Genomic DNA, 23235 nt, shown 5'->3' with positions numbered 1-23235 from the left:
CAATTTAGTTCAGTTCATTTTCATTAAATTTGACCTCATTTGTTGCTGTTGCAACTATCAAAGTTCTCATTCCTCTTGGTACCCAGAGCCTGTCTTCCCAAGCTCCATATGGATGTCAAACTGAGAGAATCTTGGAAAAATTTATGGGTCCCATGAAGACCTTTAGTTCCGTGGCAGACAGGTTAGGTGATTGGGGTTTGACAGCAGTAAACAGGCTAAAGAGTAAGAATGATAGCCGAGACAGTGGAGGAAATCCTCACCTTCAATTCGGCAGTTTTAGTCTTTCTCCTGGTGAAGTGTGTGTTTCTATATCTATAAGTATATGTTTCTATAAGGTGCTCAGCCAATGAACACGAGGAAATTCCTTGTTACACCTGAAAATTGCAACTTAGTTCACCAACATTGTTGCTAAAATCTATTTTTGTCATTTTAAATGTCTTGCATAAGCATATTGATCAAATGCCCAAATTTTATACTTTTTAGATAAAAAATACCACCCATATTTAGACAAAGCTGGGCATAGTGGTGCACACCTGTAATCCCAGCACTCAGCAGGCTGAGCAGGAGGATCGTTGTGAGTTCAAGGCCAGCCTGGGCTACAAAGTGAGCTCAAGGATAGCCTGAACTGCATAGGGAGATCCTGTCTCAAAAAGACCAAAAAACAAAACAACAACAAAAAAAGGTGTGTAGAAATTACTGCAATGACTTAATTCCTAGTGGAAAGGCTGAAGGAATGTTAGCGGAAGCAAACCTGGGGGACAAAGGAAAGGGAAGTTTTTGATTCTCTCTTTAAACTGAGAAACTAGCACAAAGAAGTCTAAAGTCTCCAATTTTCTCTGTTGAAATGAACATCAGGTTTGATTGCCAACATTTTATTATAAGTATAATATACTCACAGTTTACTTAATTTTGTATAAACATCAATGAGTAAGTTTGGAAACACTGTAAGGTGTGGCATTGAAAAGCATGTTTACTATCTTTAGTTATCATTTGACATTTCAGCATTATAGAAAACAATATTAAGATCCATGCAGCATGAAAATCTTTTGAGTAAGTGTTGCCATTTATAAATACATTTCAGATACTCTATTTTATTTCTGTTAGTAATAAAATTCTGCAACAGTTTGTGGAGTAGTAAAACTCTCCATAGCACCCGAAACACGAAGTAGAAATATTTGGAAGTATAGCATTTTCCTTTCCAAAAGTCATTTTACTATTGTGGTTAAATTGCTTTGAGAGTTATATCATCTAGAAGAGGTAAGATATAATCTACCTCCACCTTCTGTAATACATAAAAGTATTTTTTTTTTGTAGTAGATATTTATCAAGCAAATATACTATATGTTCTGTTAAACATTGGAAATTTAGTGCAGAACAAAACAAATGCTTCTTGCCATTATCAGTTGGGTATTTATAAACGAAGGAATACAACACTGCTACTACTGGTAGTCAGTTTTCACGACGCTTAATTGCTGTCAAGAGCTGCTCTCCATCTTACACACTTTGCCTTATCTCGATCCTCACATAAACTTCTGAGGTGAATGCTATTAGGAGCCTCATTTCATAGATGAAGAAATGAAGCTCTCAGAGCTACTAAAATGGAACTCTTATTTGAATTAGACATGTTAAGTTGAGCACTAGTTTAACCCTAAGATATATTTTAGTGATTGACAGAAATGAAAACACTTTTGTATAGATCTTTTAATACATTATCCACATTTTCCAATGGAAATTCATGATAGTTTTCCAATGAAAATTCATGATATTTTAATTGTATTAGAAAATGATAGATTTATGACATTGTTCATAAGAAAATTATTAAAAGTCATTTAAAGATCATTAAAATTCAGAAATAATGAGTAATCTAAAAGATAAGTAATTTTTATTTATTCTCAGCATCACAGTAAGTTAGTACGTCTGTGCCTCTGTTTCCTAGCAATTCACAACTCACTCACACTGTTTGATGTACTTTAGAAAATCAGTGTAATTGAGGATGGCGCATTTCATTTTCTGCATTGAATAACAAATTACGAAAGTTAGAGTCTAAGTTCTTTGAGTTATTTAAGTGGAGGAAAATTGTACACGCATTTAAAGCCCAGCCACATGAAGCTTCAAGCACTTTTACTTTAGAGTAGCAGATGAATAAGAATCTCAGATGAGACACCAACTCTTTTTCCCATTTCTCATTTTTGCATGTACCTCCTTACAAATAGACAGAAAATTGTTAGATGGAAGTCGAGAGCAATAAAAGAAAAGGGAAATATCACCCGCATTGTGCAGAATTCACCTGCCCTTCTAGTAAGTCCTTTGGGGCTTCTGGTACCATTTCTGACCCAGTAGAACATGACTAGCAGACAGGTTCCCTCGTACTAGCAGAGCCGTCAGGGTCTCCTTAAAGGGAACCAACCCCTCATTGCTCCTAACATGCAGGGATAACTGTCATTCTTTTTGTGTTATTTTTCCTTTACTTAATTCCCAAAATTGAAATAAAAACTCATCCTCTAAAAACTTACAAGAAATTTCACACATGTACTGAAATACTTTGTCCTCTGTACTTTCTAATTCGCAAAGTCTTTAGATTTAGGTTGTTCAGTTTAAAAAATGGTTTATGATTCCAACTGGCATCTGCTGCTGAGACTGAACACCTTTTCCAAGGAATTTGACTTTCACCTAATTCTAAACCACGTGTATCTGGAGGTAAATAATGACTGCCTTGACCTTCTTTGCCTTTTGTATTCAAATTTGGTTCAGGTCTAAATAAACTGTTCCTTAAAAAGTGTCATGATATTAAATTTAGCTTTACACCATTATAGATCACTGTTAATGTTACACAATATAGAAGCATGTGAGATATTTGTGGAAATTCTTAACTATGCTACTGTTCATGTACTCTGGGAAATTTTATTCTTTGAAGTATTTTAAAAACCATAAGGCAATACATTTCTTTCTCTAGTGACTTTACTCTTTTGAGTTTAATTTATCAAAAATACAAAAGGTTCCTGACTGGAAAGGGCAATTGAAAGTAATAAATCGGGCATCCTCTGTGCAGGAGAAAAAGATCTTTCTGAAGTCTAAATTGGTAACATGCTGTTTTCCGGCTGGGCAGGAGCAGAATGGTCATCATTTCCTGGCGTAATGTGAGGAGATGCAATTGGCACTTATGCAGAGCCCTTTTGGACACTTCTGGGACAGGATAACTATAGGCAGGGACACCAGTGAATTCCCAGAAAAAAATGTGATGCAGCAATAAAGCACACAGGGACATATTTAATTTCTCAAGTTTGAATCATACATTTCTTTGCCTCTGTAAGCAAAGAAATGTAGACGTAAATGTTCCTTTGCTAGTTTAGCTGTGTTTACCTAGCGCTGTCTCTCTAGCAATATTGATAGAGCTAAAGTGAACTTTCAGCTAAAAATTTAATTGATCATGTTCCTGCAATAAATAAGCAAATAGAAACAAAACCAAACAATCCGGCTTACACAAGGCATCGCTACTCGTGTTTGCTGTAAGCTGAGCATATCTTACCGGGCAAGTTTCTAAGTCTGTGATTCTCAACTGAATGAAACCTGGTGGACCTACCCAGACTAGTGGGTCTTTCTTCAGACAAGGCTGAAGAGTCAAGAAAACTAAAACAAGACTTGATTCTTGAGCATTCTCTGGTTGCAAATCTGGGTTCTGTCTGACAGACCACAAAATAAAATTCTCTGAAATATATTGCCTTTCTTCAGCTTGATTCTGCATCAGGTTTTCTTTAATTTGTTGCTTAGGTAAAACATGAAATATATCAACCAACCCACAAGTATTTACATTCTCTTTCACAAATTCAAAAAGATGCAGAGAAAGCATTTGATCCCTGTCTTTCCCTTTGAATGAATATTTATTTACTTATCAATTTATTTATGTATTTTATTAGTATCTGTGTGTAATACGTAATGTTTCCATTCCTTAAGGGGAGTTGGTACATGTACATGTCAGATCATAACTCCTTTTATAAATCCCCTCTCCCTTCCCTCCTTCAGCCCCCCACCCATCCATTGAGTCTCTTTTGGAGCATATTTGTAGCACATAATGTTGACATCCCTGCATGGAGTGGGTACACGTACAACATACACCTTACTTCTTTTTCCATTGCATCTTTCTTCCCTCTTCAATCTCTTGATCCACATAGTAACTTTTTAAAAACTTATTAACACGGATTAAATACATATTGATGGAACTCACTGTGATATTTTCACACATGCACACAGCATGCATGGCTCACATCCAATCCCTCTTTCCCTCTCCTCTCCACCCTTCCCAATCTCCTGTAAGGCCAATTCTACTGTTCAGGTTGCCATCTTTTAGTTTCCACATATGATAGAGAATATGTAGTACTTCTCTTTCTGGATCTTGGCTTATTTCATTTAACACAGTGCCATCTAGATGCATAGTTTTTGCTGAAAATGGTAGGACGTCATTCTTTTTATAGCTGCATGATAATTCATAGCGTATATAAACCACATTTTCTTTATCCCTTCACCCAGTGAGTGGCACCTAGGCTGTCTAAAAAAGTCTGGGATGGAGAACAACACTCAGGGACTGGGAGAAGTCCTGACCGGTGTTCTAGATCTCAGGCTGTGTGAGATGTGTCTTCTTTATTTTCCCTATACAATGGACCCCCACTCAGTTCATGTCTGCTACAGTTTGGCCCCCACTCCTTTTAACGGGATGCAGCTCTGGGTATAGAGGTAGAAGAGCCACTAGAGTTCATGCGCCTGCATGAGTTCATGCCCCATCTGTTCTCTGAGCACAAGTTTCCACCTGTCTGTCAGGGAACTTGAGTTCAGACCAGCAGGGACTCTACAGACTTCTCACATGCCATTATCTGCCCAAGTGCCGCCAAGTCTAACTTAGCTTAGGAGGCTCTGGCAGCGTTCTTCACGCAGGTGGCTTCCAGCACCAAATCCTGAGGAAGAATCTGAGTCACATCTGATCTTCTCATATGATTTCTGGTATTCCTTCCTTGTTCTTTTGAATGGCCAGCATGTGTCTGTGGAATACACACATGTACTCACATGCACATACCTGCTTCTAAGGGAGCTGCATTTAAAAGAGAAATATAAAATTTATTTTATATTTACAGAAAATATGAAATTAATTTTAATAATCTTTAATCTTGTATGTCAGCATAAGTTCAAATGAAAAATTACAAGGGGAGGAGATAAGGAAGAGTTATTTTAATGCTAAAATCACAATCTGGAGCCCAGTCTGTGCTGTTTCACAATTTAGCAAGTCCCTGTCTCAAAATAACCATAAAAAATAGGTTGGGACATAGTTCAATGGGAAGGCCTTGAGTTCAATCTCTAGTACCAGAGAAACAAAACAAAACAAAATAAAACAAAACAAAACAAAGCAACCAACTGTCTTTATCCCCGGGAGTTTGCTGTCTGTGGAAACCATCAAGTAAGTGTGAACCCGTAGGATGCCAGCCGGGAGGGAAGATGATGGGCAAAACCCAAGACAGGGACCAAAGCTTTCTGCCCCAGAAAGAACTTCTTCTCTTGTTCTGGGAAAACACAGGCTTATTTTTAAGGTTTTCCCAGGAGATCAGACAAATCTACCCAACTATCAAGAATTACCTTTCTCACTTAAATTAACTGAGGATTTTTGTTAGACCTGCAGAGTACTTTAAGTAACTGCTAGATTGGTGCTCCTTTGAACAGCCAAGGATATTAGCTCAGCCAAGCTCACCCAGGAATAGCACCATCACAATCAATATATCCAAATAATATGATTTCAAATGTTATTAATTATGATTTACTAATGACTCATTTTTAATAATAAATTAATACTTTTTAATACTAAGTCTTCATACTCGTATGTGTTCTTTGGATGTATAGTACGCATCGATTTAGAATAACAGCATAGCATGTGCTTAGAATGCATAGTGTGCAATGACCAACCCATTCGACGGTATAGGTCTAGACAGTGGCAAAGGGTTACCAGGTTATTAGGCTGATTATTCTGCAGTTTTAGAGAAGTGACTCTCAAGTGTAGGATTCATCTTGTCCTGCAGGGGATCTTGGCAAAGTTTGAAGATATTGCCGTGCCTGAAGGGTGATTACAGGGACTATTGATGTCTCACAGGAGTAGGAATTGCTGCTGAATATCCTAGAATGCACAGAGGAGGCGCACCCTGCTCACAAACAGCGATTCATCTAAACCAAAAGGACCACCGCACCAGTGCGAGAAACTGTTCCAGAGTAGAATTTGTGGACATTAATGAGAGTAATAAACAAGGTAGTGTGAGAGGTGGAAGACAGAAGTGTCCGTGCCCTTCCGAGATCTTCACTGGGACCTTAGAGAATTTATTCAGAGTTGTGCCTGAGCACCTTACCTCATCTGCTTCTTTCTGGCCCCGTTCAGTCTGCGATGGGATGAGAGTGACGGAATGGCGATGTTAATAGTGAAAGGACTAATTAATGACAACACTTGAAGAAAGGAAGTCTTCACAGTGTTGGCTATCTCCTTGCAGGAAAGAAAAAGTCAGCCTCTGTCTGTTTTGAAGTTATTTAGGGTTTTCCTATAATTGGTCCTGATTTAGTAGACTTCTGGAGAAGTTACAAAAATGCAAATGCAAATTTACGAATGGAGATTTTAAAATACGTACCGTGATTAGTATCATCTTGGACCATCTGTGGAATAAAGTTGTGATAAATAAATAAGTAAACCTCATTAGCATTTTTCTAAGAAAAACCATGATATTTAAGAGTAAGTCACTTTTCAGAGGTAGTAATCATACTTGTAAACTTTAATCTCAAATTCACTTCTACATAAATTAACTGTAAATTCAGAATTAACTTCATTTTCTAAGACTTGGTAAGATATGTGCTCTAAAGCTAGCAGAAAATTGAATGTATTTGTTAAAACCTGATATCTGGAAAAAATGTACAACTGACTTATTTAATGGCATGTGGCATATCTGTTTGAAGCAATTATTGGTTAAATGCAATAATAACTGCTGATTATAAACACAGCTTTGAGTCAATACTGCTGAGATATATTTCCTATTAGACAGTGGTTGCAGTTCATTTCACAAATTCTTAATTTAATATGTAAAAACTAAGTCTTCATACATCTAAATGACATTCTTATTAAAAACTCTTAATTTGCATCGGGAGTAATTGAAATAAAACATAATCATAATTTGTGGATCAATTTTAGCATGGAAAATGGTAACAACATGGCTCTGCCAATGTAAATTTTTAAACTTTTTCAAGTAATTGATTTTCAGATGTTTCCAAATTTTCCCTCATTTCAATAAATAAGTAATTTTATGGAGAACTATATTATGAAGACTCTTTTCTTTTATACATCAACACGGTTGTTAGATATAAAATTTTATACTTGATAGAATTATAAAGTATAGGACATAGTTATGGCTAACATTTTATAGTTTTGCAAAAAGATTTTAAATACTACATTTTATTTTTCCTTAGAGATACACAAAGAAAAGACTGAAAAGCAGGAAAAGCCTGAAAGGAAAATACAAACTAAAAGTAAATGTTTAACTTTATGTTTATTTTTATTGATTAGAATCTAAGTTTTTTATGCAGGGAAGAAAAGTTAGTGTTAAATTGCTTCTATTTCTTTTGAGATTTTGACATTATTTATTTAAATTTAAGTAAACTTTCTTAGGACTTTTACTCAGTTAAATGCAGATATAAATATATGAATAATATTCAATAACTGAAATCAACATAACTTCAAACTGGGTGACGGTCTTTATTTACAGGTAGTTTTTCTTGCTAAATAGCACCATGGATATATTTTTGACTTATGATGCAAATGGTCCCTTTTTTTAAAATAAGTTACTGTAATAAGCCGCAGTTCAGCTTTTCCAATCCAAATTTCTATGCCCTGGGACTTCTTTATAACCTTTGTGCAGAATCGAGTGCAGAGTCATTATATTACCGCACTGTGGCGTGTCACAACCCCCGCAGCGCTGGCGCACGGCCTCCAGGCTGGATAGACAGTGACAACCGATGATTAATATCCCTTCCAACTAGGCAGAATCCAGTCCTGCAATCTTGCAGCAGAAGCATTTTAATAATGGCCAGCACTGCCTTGCGGATCTGACAAGCATCACTTTCTGCGGGTGACCCCTGTAGTCATAAAACTTTAAAGAACTCAGAGGAAGCAATGTCATCCAAAAGGACACATGCTGAAGCGTGCCCAGGTTTTCCCAATGGTCAGTTGCTTGGGTAAGCCAGGGTTGAAAATTAAAATCTCAGAATCAACCTCTTTGTGTGATGCAGAGAGAAAATGAAAAACTTTTCCTAGGATAAAAATTAAACGTAGTTCAATATTTGTCATGAAAAATTTGAAATAATGCAAAATTACCTGTGGTGAATATCACAGCTGTAGAGAGTAAGCTTCAACTAGTGGAAGTTCTAAGTTAATTCTACGTTAAACTACCATGTGTTTCTGTACTACAGTGCCCTGTTGTTATTTTAAAATATATTTCATGTTCTTCCTTTCTGTGAAGAGATGAAATTGTTCTCAGATATTAAGTCTTTAATTCTAATGTTTGAATTGGCTCCAGACTGGTCAGCTAGGCCTTACACAATCAGGACACTGAAGCTCACTAGAGTGAAGCCTATTTATATTTGTACTTAGGGAGCTAATGTCTTCTTACTGTTCCCTTTCCTTTTTTGGTGCTTAATACCTTTGGTCAGGGAAATTGGACACAGCTCTACTCTTGAGCAGGGACAGACCCAGGAAACCATGACTGAACTGGCTGTGATTTCTATTTGCTGGAATTTAAACAGATGCTGAACGACTTCCACATGATTGAGGTCTCTGCCTTTTCATCTTACAGACCTTACTATTAATTTAATCATACTGCTTCTGGAATGGATGGGGTGATACAGATGGTACCATTTGCATTTTGGACCAGACTTTCTTAAACTCCTGCTGTCTAAGACTTTCAGCAGTGAGCTATAGAGTGGGTTTATCAAGCTACAGAGTTTTCCATAATTAAAACAGCAAACTTGGCTGAAGTTTGAAATAAATTTCTCAAAGTCTAGGCTGAAAATTAGTTACCTGAATACATTTTAAAAGTAGATCAAATATACTTGGAGAAATTCAATATTTACCCAGAAAGAGAGAGTAAGGCTTCAGCTATTTGACATTGGTTGCGTGTCAGAGACACTTTATTATTTTTTCCCAATTTTCTCAAGGGAAGGAAAACATAGATTAATTTCACATGTTACGTTCTTATGTACATTCTAGGTAGATGTTTGATCTTTGTTGCCAAATATTTTAGTAACAATATATGTAGCTTTATAACTGTTCATATATGAGATAAATATTGTGTTCTAGATGCCACATTCTGTATCACTTATGGTTTATATGATGGATGCTGAAGAATTTAATGTGATATTAAAGCATTTTAAGCTCTTATAAGAAAAGACATAAGCAAATATCTCAACATGAAAATATTCTTTATACTAAAGCCAGAGTGCTTTGTGCAAAGATAACAATATTTGGTGATAATGGAAATTAGATAATATCTTATTCTCTCTCTCTCATTATCACTGTTTTTTCATTTTCAAAATACTCATGTGATATTTCTCTTAGTTTTCCATCACTGGGACAAAATATCTAATACAAACAATTTAAAAGAGGAAAAATTTCAGAGGTTTCGGTCCATGGTCAGATGGCTCCTACGCTGAGTCATCATGGCAGCAGGGCATGGAGGAAGAAGTCTGCTCTTCTCACAGCAGCCAGGAAGCAGAGAAAAAGCAGGACAAACAGAGAAAAAATGCATCCTTCTATCCCCATCAGTGACCTGCTTCCTCCAATGAAACCCAAACTTCTAACAGCTCCTTCAGGCAGTGAACTCATGAGGGGTTAATCCGCTGATATAGTCAGCACCTGCATGAGCCAATCATTTTTCAAAACACATAAGCCTTTTGAGGGAAGATTCTAGATCAAAGTATAACAGCACACTACAGAGTGTTAGGAGAGTGGAAGTCCTTAGCAAGCTGCACAAGTCTGTACCTCCATGATGTACTCATCTACTGCAATACAGAAAACCAAAGAATGCATACTACCTGTGTGTTACTCGGCTTTCTGTCACTGTGAGAAAACACCTTAAAGAAGCACTTCCAGTGAAGAAAGGTTTATTTTTGCTCATGGTTTCAGAGGTTTCAGTCCATGTCTCTTGGTTCCATTTGGCCAGGATCCTGTGGGTTAGCAAAAGTGTTCACGTCATGATATCCAGGAAGAAAAGACAGAGAGAGAAAGAGGGATGGGAGAAGAGATGGGGAGGGAGAGAAATGACCAGGGACAAAAATATAGCCTTCAAAGTCATGCTTGTAAGGACCTATGTCCTCCAAAGGGCCTCACCTTCTACTTCCCATCCCCTCCTAATCACCTGTTGAGCCACAAACGCGTTAATGGTTGGCCCTACTGACAAGGTTAGGGTGCTTGTGGCCCAGTCACCTGCCACCTCCGAGCAGTGTGGCATCAGGGGCAGAACCTTCAGCACATGGGCTTTGAGAGACATTCCAGACTCAACCCATAACATCCCACAGAACATAGATTTCCAAAACAATTCCAAATCAATATGCTAATTAATTCATTTGGAAAACCTCAAAGAATTAATCAGTTTCAATTCTGACTCTTTGTAACAGAAAATTAGGTAATTTTTAGAGTCATCCGCTTTAAGTGATTTAAATTCAGCATATAAAGCTAACTTTTATTTCTGCTTTGCCCCTCTGTTTATTTTGTTTGATGTTCTTCATTAGGGAAGAATATAGCAATTTCATGGAGCTAAATGAAGCCTTTTAATTCATAACTTCGTAATAAATATCAATTATGGCTTCAAGCGTGTGCTCTGACATGTTTGTTAAGGCTTACCTTTGAACTAAATTAACCTTGTACTCACCACATACAAGTGCCGGAATTCATTCTAGAAATATAAAAAGAATAATGTATGTACTTGTGACCTTGTATTGAATTTGCATAGCACAGGCTGGAGCATGACACTTGCGTAGAAGGAACTTATAAGTGTAATATATCTTTGCCTGAATTGCCAAGTGTTATTCAACCAACTGTTACTCTTGCAGATGACCTTCCTGAACAAGCACAGTGACTTGCCCGCGGTACAGTGGCTGTGGGTCTTGAGCAATACACTTGTGTACGAGTTGGCAGGAAAAGTGCAGATTTCATATCAGGATTACCATTACTAATGAAAGCTTCTACAGGTCAAAATGGCCTTGCAAGCTAAATCTTGGAAATAACCCAAATGCCCATCAACTGAGGAATGGATAAAAGAGATGTGCTATTTTTATACAGTGGAGTACTACTCAGCTATAAAGAAAGATAAACCTGAGGCTTTTCTAGGGAAATAATTGTAACGTGAGTCCATACTCATAAGAGAAATAAACCAGTCTTGCCTGTGTAAACATCGCTTTGTGTCTCTGGTGTGAGAAACTGAAAGAGTAAATAAGGCCCAAAATGTACAGTAGATATTGTGAAATGGGAAGAAACTGTGCAAAAGGAAAGCAAAACTGGAATGGGAGAAGGAGAAAAGAAGGAAGAGAAAAGGCAAATATATACACACACACAAGATAATTAAGAAGAGCTGTACTACTAATTGCTATTAGTCTATTGAAAAGAAAGGTTTATGCTTACATTGTTTGATCAGTTTTTCATGCCTATATCTTGTAATCTGAGCAACTACCTTGAAGATAACAATACCCAATGTACTAACCATTGTTACTCTTTTACAATCTTGTTTTGAAATTTTATACCATTATTTTTATTATTTATTTTTCTTTTCTTTTTTATACAGATAAATATTTTATTTTTTAATTTACTTTAAAAAATAAAGGAAGGAAAACATATTAACAAATGGAAAATAAAAAAGAGGAAAAAATGATCCTGAGGAATACATGTACATTTAAGCCTAATGTTTTATAATATGCTTTTAACTTATAGAACTAATGAATATACAGATAGAGATGAATAAGGCAACCTTGAGCCTGCATCCCACGATATTTCAGAGGAGTGGATGTTCACGGTGGACATCCAATCACATACTGAGTGTTGAGAAACATGGACCAGTCTCCTATAGCAGTCAACAAGCTGTGGGTCCCTTACAGACATCAACAACTCTGCACATAAATATCTAAAATGAAAGGGTATACATAGACTCTCCCTAAGGAACATGATGGACCAGAAATATATATTGTAAATAAGTAAATGTTGCCAGTGATTATTATTAAAAAAACAAATTAGAGCAGAGGATACGATTTTTCCAAAGCAGGATGATAACATTATTCTCTCCTACTTTTAGAAAGGTCATGAATTAACCAACCTGGGTTAGAATCCAAACCTAGTAATTTTTGTCTGCATGATGTCACACAAGCAAATTAATCTTGCTTGGCAGGCGTTCCTTCCTATGTAAAATGGGGATGATTAAAGTATTGCAAGATTTAGGTTATGCTGAAATGAATATAGGAAATTTTTTTAATCAATCCTGAGTTAATTATGGACTGTACTATCAGCTAATAACAAAAATCCTCTTAATTAGTTCTGCTTAGATAAACGACAGTTTCTTGAAGGTTTCTTAACTGCATTATACTTTCTCTGTATTGTTTAATACCACTTGATATCTATCTGAACATAGGTTGGAGGAATTTAAGATGTTTCACCCCAAGATCTTGTGATATATCATTATACTAACTACTGGCCATGCTACCTCCATATTTGTACCTCCTTTGTTAAGCAATTGATATCTCAGTATTGGGATACTAGGAAACTACTAGCCTTAATCTTTTATATATAATTTTTCACTTCATCATAGATCAAACCAGTATGGTATATCACAGATAGATAGATGCATAAATAGGTAGACAATTTACAGATATTTAAAACTGAGAATACTTTTACCTGTGCCCAGTGATTTCTTCACTGTCTAAATTAGAAAGCTGCAGAGCCAGGGTTTAGGCTTTGTTTTCGCTAATTTAGGAACAGATGGCTTTCCTGCTATATTTGATATCTAATGCTGTTCTTCTCTATGAGAATTTATGCTCTGCTATTGGAGTCTAGCGTCTAACTCTGAAACTCTGTGGTTAGGACCTTCCTACCTGGGGTCAATCTCTCTGGTCGGCTCACACATTTCATATTTACAGCCTCCAGCTGCTGTTTCTCTTCCCTGCCATGTGTCAGGGATCCGTGTGGGCCGTTGAGAGCTCCTAGACACGGTAGCCTCCAGAGCCAAGGTGCATCTCTACGTCTGCTCTGTGCTATTTCTCACATAGCAACAATTAGAATTGTGATATAACAGTACTTATCGCTGGTAGGAAAGCCAGATGACTTGTTATAGGGGTATTAGTTTCCTATAGCTGCTATAACAAAATATCCACAAACCGGTGTATTTTTTAAAAGAAAAACAGACATTTTTTATTCTCTTCCAGTAGTTCTCAAGGCCAGATATCAACAATTATCTGCTTTAGACCAAAGTCAAAGAGTCATTGGCTGTGGCCACTTCACTCTGATCTTTGCCTGTGTGGTCATCTTGCCCTGTCCCTCTCCCAGTTCATTTCTCCCTATCCTGAGGATACATGTGATCATACTTAAGGCCACCAGGGTAATCCAAGCTAATCACCTTATCTCAGGGTCTTTGACTTAATCTTATTGCAAAATATTTATTTGACATCTAAAGGAAGATTAGCACATTCAGGGAATTGACATGGTTGGATTTTAGGGGGCTGTTGCTAGCCTATCCCTATCCACACAATAGATAAAGGTACAAAATTTATAGCAACATTATTACCAAGTTTTTCTACTTCTTCAGACACAAGCCCAGGAAAAGTCAGGTGTTAAGTTACTATTGTTAGAGGGCTTGGACATAAGGTAGATATTAAAGGTTTTATTTAGGCAAGCAGATCCACCTAGAATACCTTTATTATGTTTTGTACTTCCTTGGGAATCCAGGGGCTTTTTTGTTTGTTTTTTTTTTTGCCCCATTTTGTTTCTCTGACTTTCATACATGAAGAGCTATGCCCACTGGAAGTTGGACAGATTGTATTTGTGGCTAAACCGATGCCATGATTCCCTTAGGACAGCACAATATAAGCTACTTTTTAAAATTCATAATGTACATATAACTCAAATCAAAATCTTGATAATGTCTTGAATATCTTGAGTATTTTCTTAATGAGCTAATTTCTTCACATTTCATTTGAGGCATCTATTAATTTAGGACCCCATATTAATTAATTTTTGGTATTTGAAATGGTAGAAGATGTAGACTATAAAATATCTCTGTACCTTACTAGTACAACTCTTATCTAATTTAATACAGGTAGCTGAGAGATTTTATCATGCAATATATTCAAATACCATCTTGACATGTATCACATAAAATGTTTTCCTCTTTATTCTTTGTTGTAATAACTGATACCACCATCTGACCAAGCTATTCAAGCTAAGAAACGGGCAACCATTATTGGCAGAGGTGGTAGTCAACTTTAATTTTATCCTTTAAAATCACCTGCATGGCTTTTACAAAATGTATCATGTGTAACCTCCATCCTGGAGCCATAACATTTGGGAAATGAGGCCAGGATTTTGACCAAGCTCGCCTAATGACTCAAGTGGGTAACCAGAGTTAGACATATTGCCAGCTCAACTCATGGCTTAGACTCCAAGTACATCCCAACGTGGCTTCCACTGATCAGCAAGGGTTTTAGGTGAACATGCCAAGGGATGCCTTTGGGTGGAGCCTGCACCCCATTTAGCACATTCTCTACCCATCCCTCTCATGAGCCCTGACTAAATGTTTACCCACCTGCTTCACCTCTGAGTGCAGCTGTGTTACAGTTCCTACCACTAACTTCTTGTTCTTTTGCAGTGCCAGAGTCTCGCTTTGCATAGGCTCTTGTTCTATTGCATCTTCACTGTCTTCACTCTCGCTGCTACCTCTCCCCAGTCTCACAATCATTTCCACAAGTGCTTTAGAAATGACTTTCTTGCATCAGTCCCTCAAGCAAACACAGTCCTAACGCTTAGTGCTTTAAACTTGTTGGTTGATGTCTGGGTCCTAAGAGATCAAAGCCACGTTTTCTAGCCTGTTCTATGAGACCCTCCTCATACAATCCTTAGTGATGTCTAGTGACAAGTACACGGTGTTGTGCACTTTGCCACCTGTGCGTGTCTATGCACACATCTCAATTCAGCTTTAATCGGACCATTATAATATCAAATTTATGTGATCAGAAGCAATGAAGAGTTTCCTAGTAAAACAAACTTCTGTGATGCATAATCTGAAAACACTCACATTAAAATGTTTACTAATATACATCAAAATAGTGAAGTTCAATCTAAACAGATTGGGAAATGCAAACAGAAGAAAAGAAAAAAGAAAAGAAAATGGAAAACACCCACAATCTAATTATCTGGATAAAAGTAGTAATTTATTCTTAATTTTGTTTTTAGCTATTTCTTCCATGGAAGTGTTTCTTTCTCGTCATCCTATTTCTTCTTCAGTGACAGATTTCATTGTTTTGAGATAATATCAAACTTCTATTTATTAAATACATCAGTTTACTGCTACAGAACACATATCTTTTGTAAGTGGGAAAGGGGTGGAGAGATGGCAGATGGGTAAGGGAGGCGAGGAGAAGGGGTGCAAGAGGAATGAGGAGGTGTTCCGTGCAGGCCCCACCTCCCCAAGATGAATGTGATCGCTATGTACTACAAACACGGACTTATGAAAATACAGATTGAAAAGGACAAGAACTCAGCAGTAAACAAGAACCAGAAATGGTCCTTCTGAGAAAGGAGAGCTCGAGAGTGGCCAGGACAGTGGGGGTCCTGACAGCTGCCTCCACTGGGTTGTCTGGAATTTGGCAGAAACTTGGACCTCAGGAGTTGAGGGAAGCCACACAGAGAAATGCTTGCTGCCGGCTGGGCTGTGGCCCACAGGAGAGTGTGTGCAGCAGGGGGGCGTTCTTCCTTTGTTGGAGAAGGGAAATTCTCTCCCGTTCCGACAGTAAATGGAAAAACTGCCACAGCCAATAAGTGGTGATACTAATTTGCTCACAACATTTACTTTCTGCCAAACTATGCTGAGCAATAAAAATTCAAGGATGAACAAAGCTCATCCAGTGGTCGAGGTGAGATCAGGACGCAGCTGTCCCACTCTGAAGGTTTCACAGCGACGCTGCACGGCAGCCGTGTTGTCAGACATCTGGACCTCAGCTGCTGAGTGGGTCCAACTGCAGCTTTCTGATGGGGCCTGAGAGGAATGAGAGCTTTGGGGTTCAGGCACGGATTCTGAAACCTAAAGTGGAAGACACAGAGCCGGGTCAGAAGTCAGTCCATAGAAAAGTGGACACGCAAGAGACTGTTAGTACTAAGTTCCCAAAGGTGTCATCACACAGCACTCAAAACTGGGGCTCACAGAGTTTATGGCTTCTACCATGGTAGAAGTTCCGAGTTAAGATTTCTGTTTGAGCAGTTCCTTCTAACAGATTCTATTCCATGCCTATCTCCAAGCCTCTGATGTTTCCTGGGCAATCTTTCGTTTGCAGATAAATCACTCCTTTTTCTGCTGTTACCTTAAAAATGATGCTTTCCCTGTGTCTCTGTCTTTTCACTCATTTATTTCCAGGTGCAATCTGAAGACCTCAGCCAAGTTAGATTAGCGACCAAGCTAATGACATTACTCCAGTGAGTCACCTCAGGAAAGACCTTGCTCCCAAACAGGTGCATTCTGAGGTGCCAGAGGTTAGGGCTCCGACATACTGGCTGTTGTTGTTGTCGTCATTGTTTTGACAGGGAGGTGACGCAGTTCGGTCTACAGAAGTTCACGTGCACAAACCTGAGTCTGTTTTCTAAAGGGTAATCTCTGAGCAGTGATCTTTAACTGCCTTGAACTCCTCCTACTTCTGGGAAACAGTTGAAGGATTGGAGTCATAAACAGACAGGGGACTTGGCAGGTGGTGATTCCCAGAAGCCAAGAACGGAACACGAACCTATATCTAAATTTGTGTGAGCCCTTTATCAAAATGCTCTTAAAGACTTCCAATTCATTTAGGCTCCCTGGATTATACAAGCTTTTGTTTTGTCTCCTCTCAGTAGTACCCAGTGGACTCCCTAAAGTGCAGTAGATGTACGTACTTCCCTTCCCATCAGCTATGAAAGATAAACTTAGAAAATGAGAACGAAGGCTCCATGCAGAGCTGTGCATCCTTGCCGTGCTGGTAGCTGTTGGTTTGCAGAGGTGGTTGTGATTCTTTCTGTGGCTTCAAAGCCCCAGGGGAGGGGAACTGTCCTTACAAGCACATCGGATTTGGGAATAAAACCAATGTTTCAGAAATGAAAACATCTACATTGTGATGTAAAGCATATATGTCACGTGAGATTTTATCTTTGGATATTTTACTAAATTTTCACTGTAATATAGAAGTAAGATAATTTTATTATAAAACAGAGTGTGCGTTATTGAGAGTAGATTTTAGGTTACAGGCCTGCAAACTCCAACCAGTACTCTGGGGCTTATAAGAACAAGTGTATGGTCTACACAGAAATTGGAAGGGACAAGTTAGCACAGTTTGGGAACGAAATAATCATGTAATTATATTCTTTCATTACTTTGCCCTGGATTCTTGAATCTGTTTGCTTACCCACCACAATGAAGTTTAGGTTAGTTGACCTTTTATGACCTTACCAGTTCTAAAACTCTGTGCAATTGTTAAAGTTAAAATTATAAATTCTTCTTTTTACAAAGAAGGTATACTATAATCTTTCTTTTTTTCCCCATACCGGGAATCGAACGCACGACCTTGTGCTTGCCAGGCAGGCACTGTGCCGCTGAGCTAAATCCCCAGCTCCTACTATAATCTTTTTGAAGTTTTTTTCTATTCAATAATTTTTTTCTATTGAATTCATTATTATCTTTTTAAAGTGCTTAGATCATTATTTCTTGCCACAGAATTGAAATTCTACAGACTAGTTACAAAAAATGCAACACACACACACAGACAGCCAGGACTATCTTTGGCACTTTTGTTTAGTGGAGGCTGAAGCAGAATTTGATTTTTAATTGGTATGAAATAAATGAGTATTGTGCTCTGTCATTTAAAAATGAGGAATGAAAACATATATACATATATATATGTATATATATAATACATGAATTTCATGAAGCTTTCTGAAATCTTCCCCATTCAAAATTCATTGATTTTCTCCTATAAAAGAAACAGGAAACTGACAGACAGAGAAATGCACTGAAAGAAAAACACTAAATTCTGTTATAGTTTACCCTGCTTCCCAAAGGTTGTATAGTGAAGAAATGAAAAACTAATTGCTTATTTATCTGCTTATTAGCTGTTAGTCTCATGCAGTATCTCTGAAATCAAGTATGAGCTTCAGAGTTGTGCTTAAATCTCTTTACTGCTCATCAATTGGGAAATTTAGTAGCATATACAGCTTAGTCCTCTAACAATTTACACATCAAAACTCTCGATTTTTGAGCTCAAAACAGACAAAGCAAGGGCTCTGACCAAGGAACTGGTTCCTGCTCTTTGGTGTCTGCGGAGTGTTAGGCCAGTGAGGACTGCAGGGTCAGGGGTGCTGTGAGCCGTGATTCCCTTTAAATAATGCAATGAGATCAAAGACAGAGGCACAGAGCCCAGCCGGGGGCATGCTGGGGAGAAGACAGAAGACACGGGGAGCTGAGAGATGTACTTCGGGGTTGAGCTGAGCTGAATGTTATGGCTAGGGAAAGGTCAAAGTCTGGACAATCCTGAAACAGCAGACCCAGGCCAGCTTGATGCCAAACTTCAGGGCCATTCCAACTGGTACATTCCATTTGCTTTTCATTATCAACGCACGAAAGGGGCTTTTGTTTCTTATAAATAAAGATGACAAACAAATTAAGCTCTAGCAGGTGCAAAGAGCTCATTCTGTCCTGAGCTAAAACTATCTTGGCTATGATAGAACTTGCCACACAGGGCTGGTGACCAGGAGGCACTCTTTTCTTCCTGCATGGGATATTCCTGTTTATGGGTTCCAGGGTTAGAGCCGCACCAGCACATGGAGGGGCAGGAGCAGTTCACTTTCATTTTATGCTGATTATCAGAGCGGTTACGGGCTGTTGCACTGAAGGAAAGTCATCTCAAAACTTGGTGTTGGAGCACTCTTGGCAAAGTTGGACGTCTCCGTCCAAGCAGTTTCAGTGGCGTCTGCCACTGTGAATCACTCCCAAGAGCCCATGTTCCAGCTGCGTCCCAGAGCTGTATTATAGTGTGAAGGGTGGAATGAAATTCCGGCATGCAGTACTGCGTCTATAAATCAAACTTCAACTGGAGGAACCAGATCTGTCCCCTGGGTAATAGGGAAGAGGAGTTAATATGCTAATTTGAGTCTGAATTCAGCCCCCTGCTCTTTTGATTTTCGTATTATTTCTCCCATTTATGCCTGTGCACACGTCAATCTGAAAATCCTTTAGTGGAATGGACAGCCAGCTGGCTGAGGTCGGGGAGCTCCGTCCCTGACAGAGGCAGAACGCAGATTAGATGTTCTCTGGGGACTCTTTCCAGTCCGGGCTCTGAAAACATGGCTTATCTCACACAAACTTGGTTCCCCCTAGAGAAACTTTAAAAGAGGCTTTGTTTTTGCCAAGAATTTCTTTTGGTTTTCAGCTTAATTAATAATGATCCAAAGGAACCCAGCTATTTGCAGTCTGCAAATGTTGATTTCCTCCCCTAACTTTGAAAGATACTTACATTGAACTTAGTAGTTCAGAAACACCTACATGACCCACTACCTGTGCAAAGAATAAAATAATGTCTAGATGTTTTAAGATGTTTTTCCCCTCCTGTTTATCTCTAGGCTTTATTTGTGATAGTTTAAAAAAACTAAAACCTATTTGAAATAGTTGAAATAAGCAGTGATATATATATATATATATATATATATATATCAGAAGAGAAATATAGAAGAGAATTTCACTAGAAAAGGAAACTAGCTCTTTTTACAATATTTTAGGGTTTCACTTATTCAAAACTATGATTAAGATTCCACTGTATGGCATGTATTATACAATGAACCGTGTATGCAGGAATAAAATAACCCTGCATATCCCCTAAAGATTTCATCTAGTGGGTAGTCAGACCCGTGAACAATTATACTGTTGTTAAGTTTCTAAACTAACCATGCACGTGGCACAGTTGGTGTGTGTGATAAGCATAAGTCAAAGACAGTTTTACAGAGGAGGTATATAAACCAAGACTGAACAGGCCCATGGGCTGGGGGAGGGAAAGTAAAGAAATGCATGTGTGAGAGAACTGAAGGTGAAAGACACAAACAAGTAGCAATGCAAGGACATCATGGGACACACTTTGTGCATGTGGAGCTCCGAGCATGTTGTTGTAACTGGGAAATACAAATTTCAAGGAGAAATTCCTGACATGTAAGATTGGATTGGTAAGCAAATGCCAGATGACTAGAGTAATAAAATATTTTTGTATCTGACATATCACCTACTCTGTGACAGATACCAAGCTAGCAATGAAGAGGACACTAATATTTATAACAGGGGGATGATATAAGCAGACTTGTGCTAGAAAGATTACTGTGGAAAAAATCTAAATCAAAAGATTCAAGGGATGTCAGGATATTATAGTAAAATGCATAACAGTAGCCTGTCCAGGATGCACATCCTGCTCCATCTTTCTGTGCTGATCTCTTTCCCTGATCAATCCCACTCCCCGGCTACTAAACTCTTAACTTTCCTCATGTTTTTCAGTCTTAACTTTCCTCATGTTCTTCAGTCTCACTTCCACCAGGAGCCCTTTCTCAAAGACCCAGGCGAGCTAGGTCCCATCTCATACACAGACAGACAATCCTGCCTGCTCTCTTCCTGAGGATTGTACTGCCTGCCCTTAACTGCCTTTTGCATTATTTGTCTAGCATCCATCACCTCTTAGCTTGTTGGCACCCCTGTGATGGGGATGATATTTGTCTTGTCTAGTGCAGTCTTTAGCACATGGCAGGTGTTCTTTCTGTATTTTTGAGTAAATAAATGATAGGTGAGGGAATATAATATTAGATAGAAAAGTAAGGGCTAGAGGAATGTTTAAAAGATTGAAAGAGCTAGGTGAAATGAAGAAAGAGAGAAGAGGGAGAGAGAGAGGAAGAGAGAGGGAAACAGGAGGAGCTGGGATGAATCCCACATTTCTGACTTGGATGATAAATAATAATTGTGACTAAAGTGTGGGGCGAGACTGTTTCTTAAATTTGAATCCTACTGTAACATCAGTTTTATCACAGCTAATTAAATTTCATTTTCTTTGCAAAGTTTTGGTAAGATTCTAACCTTCTAGTACATTTTCAAAAACTTTTATGCAGAATATTTTTGTAAAAGATTAACACATACAATTTAGGTTGAGTCTTCTTTGCTTCTGTTCAAGAGATTATGTCTGTATCTTGTCTTCATATTTCTGGCATTCATCCAATACCAAAGCTGGGCTCTTTGGCGTCTGGCATGGTAACTTTTAAAACACATCTAAATTTTTAACTTAAAGATTTGTAAAAGTTGAAAAATCTTGTTATCTTTGCAGTCATACCCAGTTCAGGTACTAGTTTGTGCTTAAAGGTGAAATAAAATTAGAAATAACATGGTAAATCTATAATTATGTTGAAGTTTAAAACTCCAAGTATGTTGGAGTTTTATGCCAGTTAAAGGAAGATTTCTGCAAGCAGCAGGTGAGTTTTTGATATCAAAAAATCCATGCAAGTATCTTGTCATTCATCCCTTCATTTAAATGAAAAGTATTATCTATTTCTTTCCAGTTACACACAGAGAAAAGGAAAAAGACAAAGAAAAAACCAAAGAAAAAGAAAAACCTGAAAAGAAAGGTATGTGATTATTCTCTTTTGCTTTTTCAATGTTAAATTATCTCCTTTCAACTTCCTCTTCATTGTCAGATTTCAGAGGAACTTACGTTTCTTTGTTAAAAGTATATTGTGATTTTTTGCCCTTGGGATAGAATCTGAAAGGGGGAATTTCTGGATAGAGGGGGATAAAGTACTTAAGGATTTTGAACTCTGTTACCACCTCATGTTCTACAAATTTTTTATCAACATTTCTGCTTGTGGTTTTGAGACTGCCTCAGACAGCAAAGAAAATATTATTTTAGAAAATACTTGCCAATTTCATAGATAAAAAGCAGATCTCATTACTGCAACTCGCGTGTTTCAATCACCTGTGAGTATGTACTTGGATGTCAGTTTCTGTGTATTTAGGATAGACAGCAAGGCATCCGCCTTGCTCAGCCCTGGGACTCAGGCCAGAGCCTGCCTCTCCTCCTGCTCACCTTTGGGCCCAGTCACTCAGCAGCGGCAGCCTCCCATGGAGCACTGTGTGCATCCCCCGGACTTCAGTAATTACATGGATGGTTAACGTTACTGTACTTTATGACAGATAATTGTATTATGTTAATATTACAGTCTATTTTCCTAATATATCATGAATGGTACAGATTATTACTTCCTCTATTTTTTACACCAAAATCTAACATGTCCTACTTTATTACTTTTATTATTTAAAAACATGTTCTAAAGATTTTTTCCACACCTATAAATAAATATTCACTTCTTCTAAAAAGAAAGTGGCTAGTACTTGAGTGAAGATATTTTCTTCCATCCTAACTTTTAGCTGCTTGTTACTGGCAGGTTAAACCATTCAAATATGACTTTTAATTATCTCTATTTCTTCTTATATAACTGTTCGCACTCATTTTTCATGTGTGTGTGTGTGTGTGTTTGGGGGTATAGACATCTCTTAGTCTATCACTTTTTTCAAACTTCACAGTAGCTTAACTTTTCTGTTAAAAAATATTATACTCATTTTTTTCTTTGGTACCAGGAATTGAACTTGCAACCTCACATTGCTAGGCAGGTGTTGTGCCACTGAGCTAAATCCCCAACCCTTTGTTAAAAATAATTAAGAATGTTTTTACCATTCAATTATAAACATTGCAAAATATTTATCCAAATTGAAAAGCAGAAATGAAGTGCTGTGTAGGGCTCTTTTCTTCCTGTTTACCAAGTACAAGAGCGCAGTTGCACGACCAGGTGTGAGTTGCTCCCTGTTTAGCCTCACTGCAGTGCTCCTCGTGCTCCCTGCCCACGGCCCTGGGTGGTATGTCCCTGCCCCCGCATCTGCTGAC

At 37.9% G+C, this 23235-nt stretch overlaps 1 protein-coding gene across 1 annotated transcript in view; it reads left to right on the top strand.

The window, feature by feature from the left end:
• Trdn (triadin) overlaps positions 1-23235 on the top strand; it is a 302783-nt gene that overhangs the window by 81237 nt on the left and 198311 nt on the right. The window contains exons 5-6 of the mRNA XM_005389153.2: positions 7480-7539; positions 21857-21922. Coding sequence (XP_005389210.2) covers positions 7480-7539; positions 21857-21922 — 126 coding nt within the window. The remainder of the gene's footprint in view (positions 1-7479; positions 7540-21856; positions 21923-23235) is intronic.

The sequence above is a fragment of the Chinchilla lanigera genome, unplaced genomic scaffold, assembly GCF_000276665.1.
Source record: "Chinchilla lanigera isolate Chin_1 unplaced genomic scaffold, ChiLan1.0 scaffold00035, whole genome shotgun sequence".
Classification (NCBI taxonomy): domain Eukaryota; kingdom Metazoa; phylum Chordata; class Mammalia; order Rodentia; family Chinchillidae; genus Chinchilla; species Chinchilla lanigera.
This window is presented reverse-complemented; position numbering and strand designations above follow the sequence as displayed.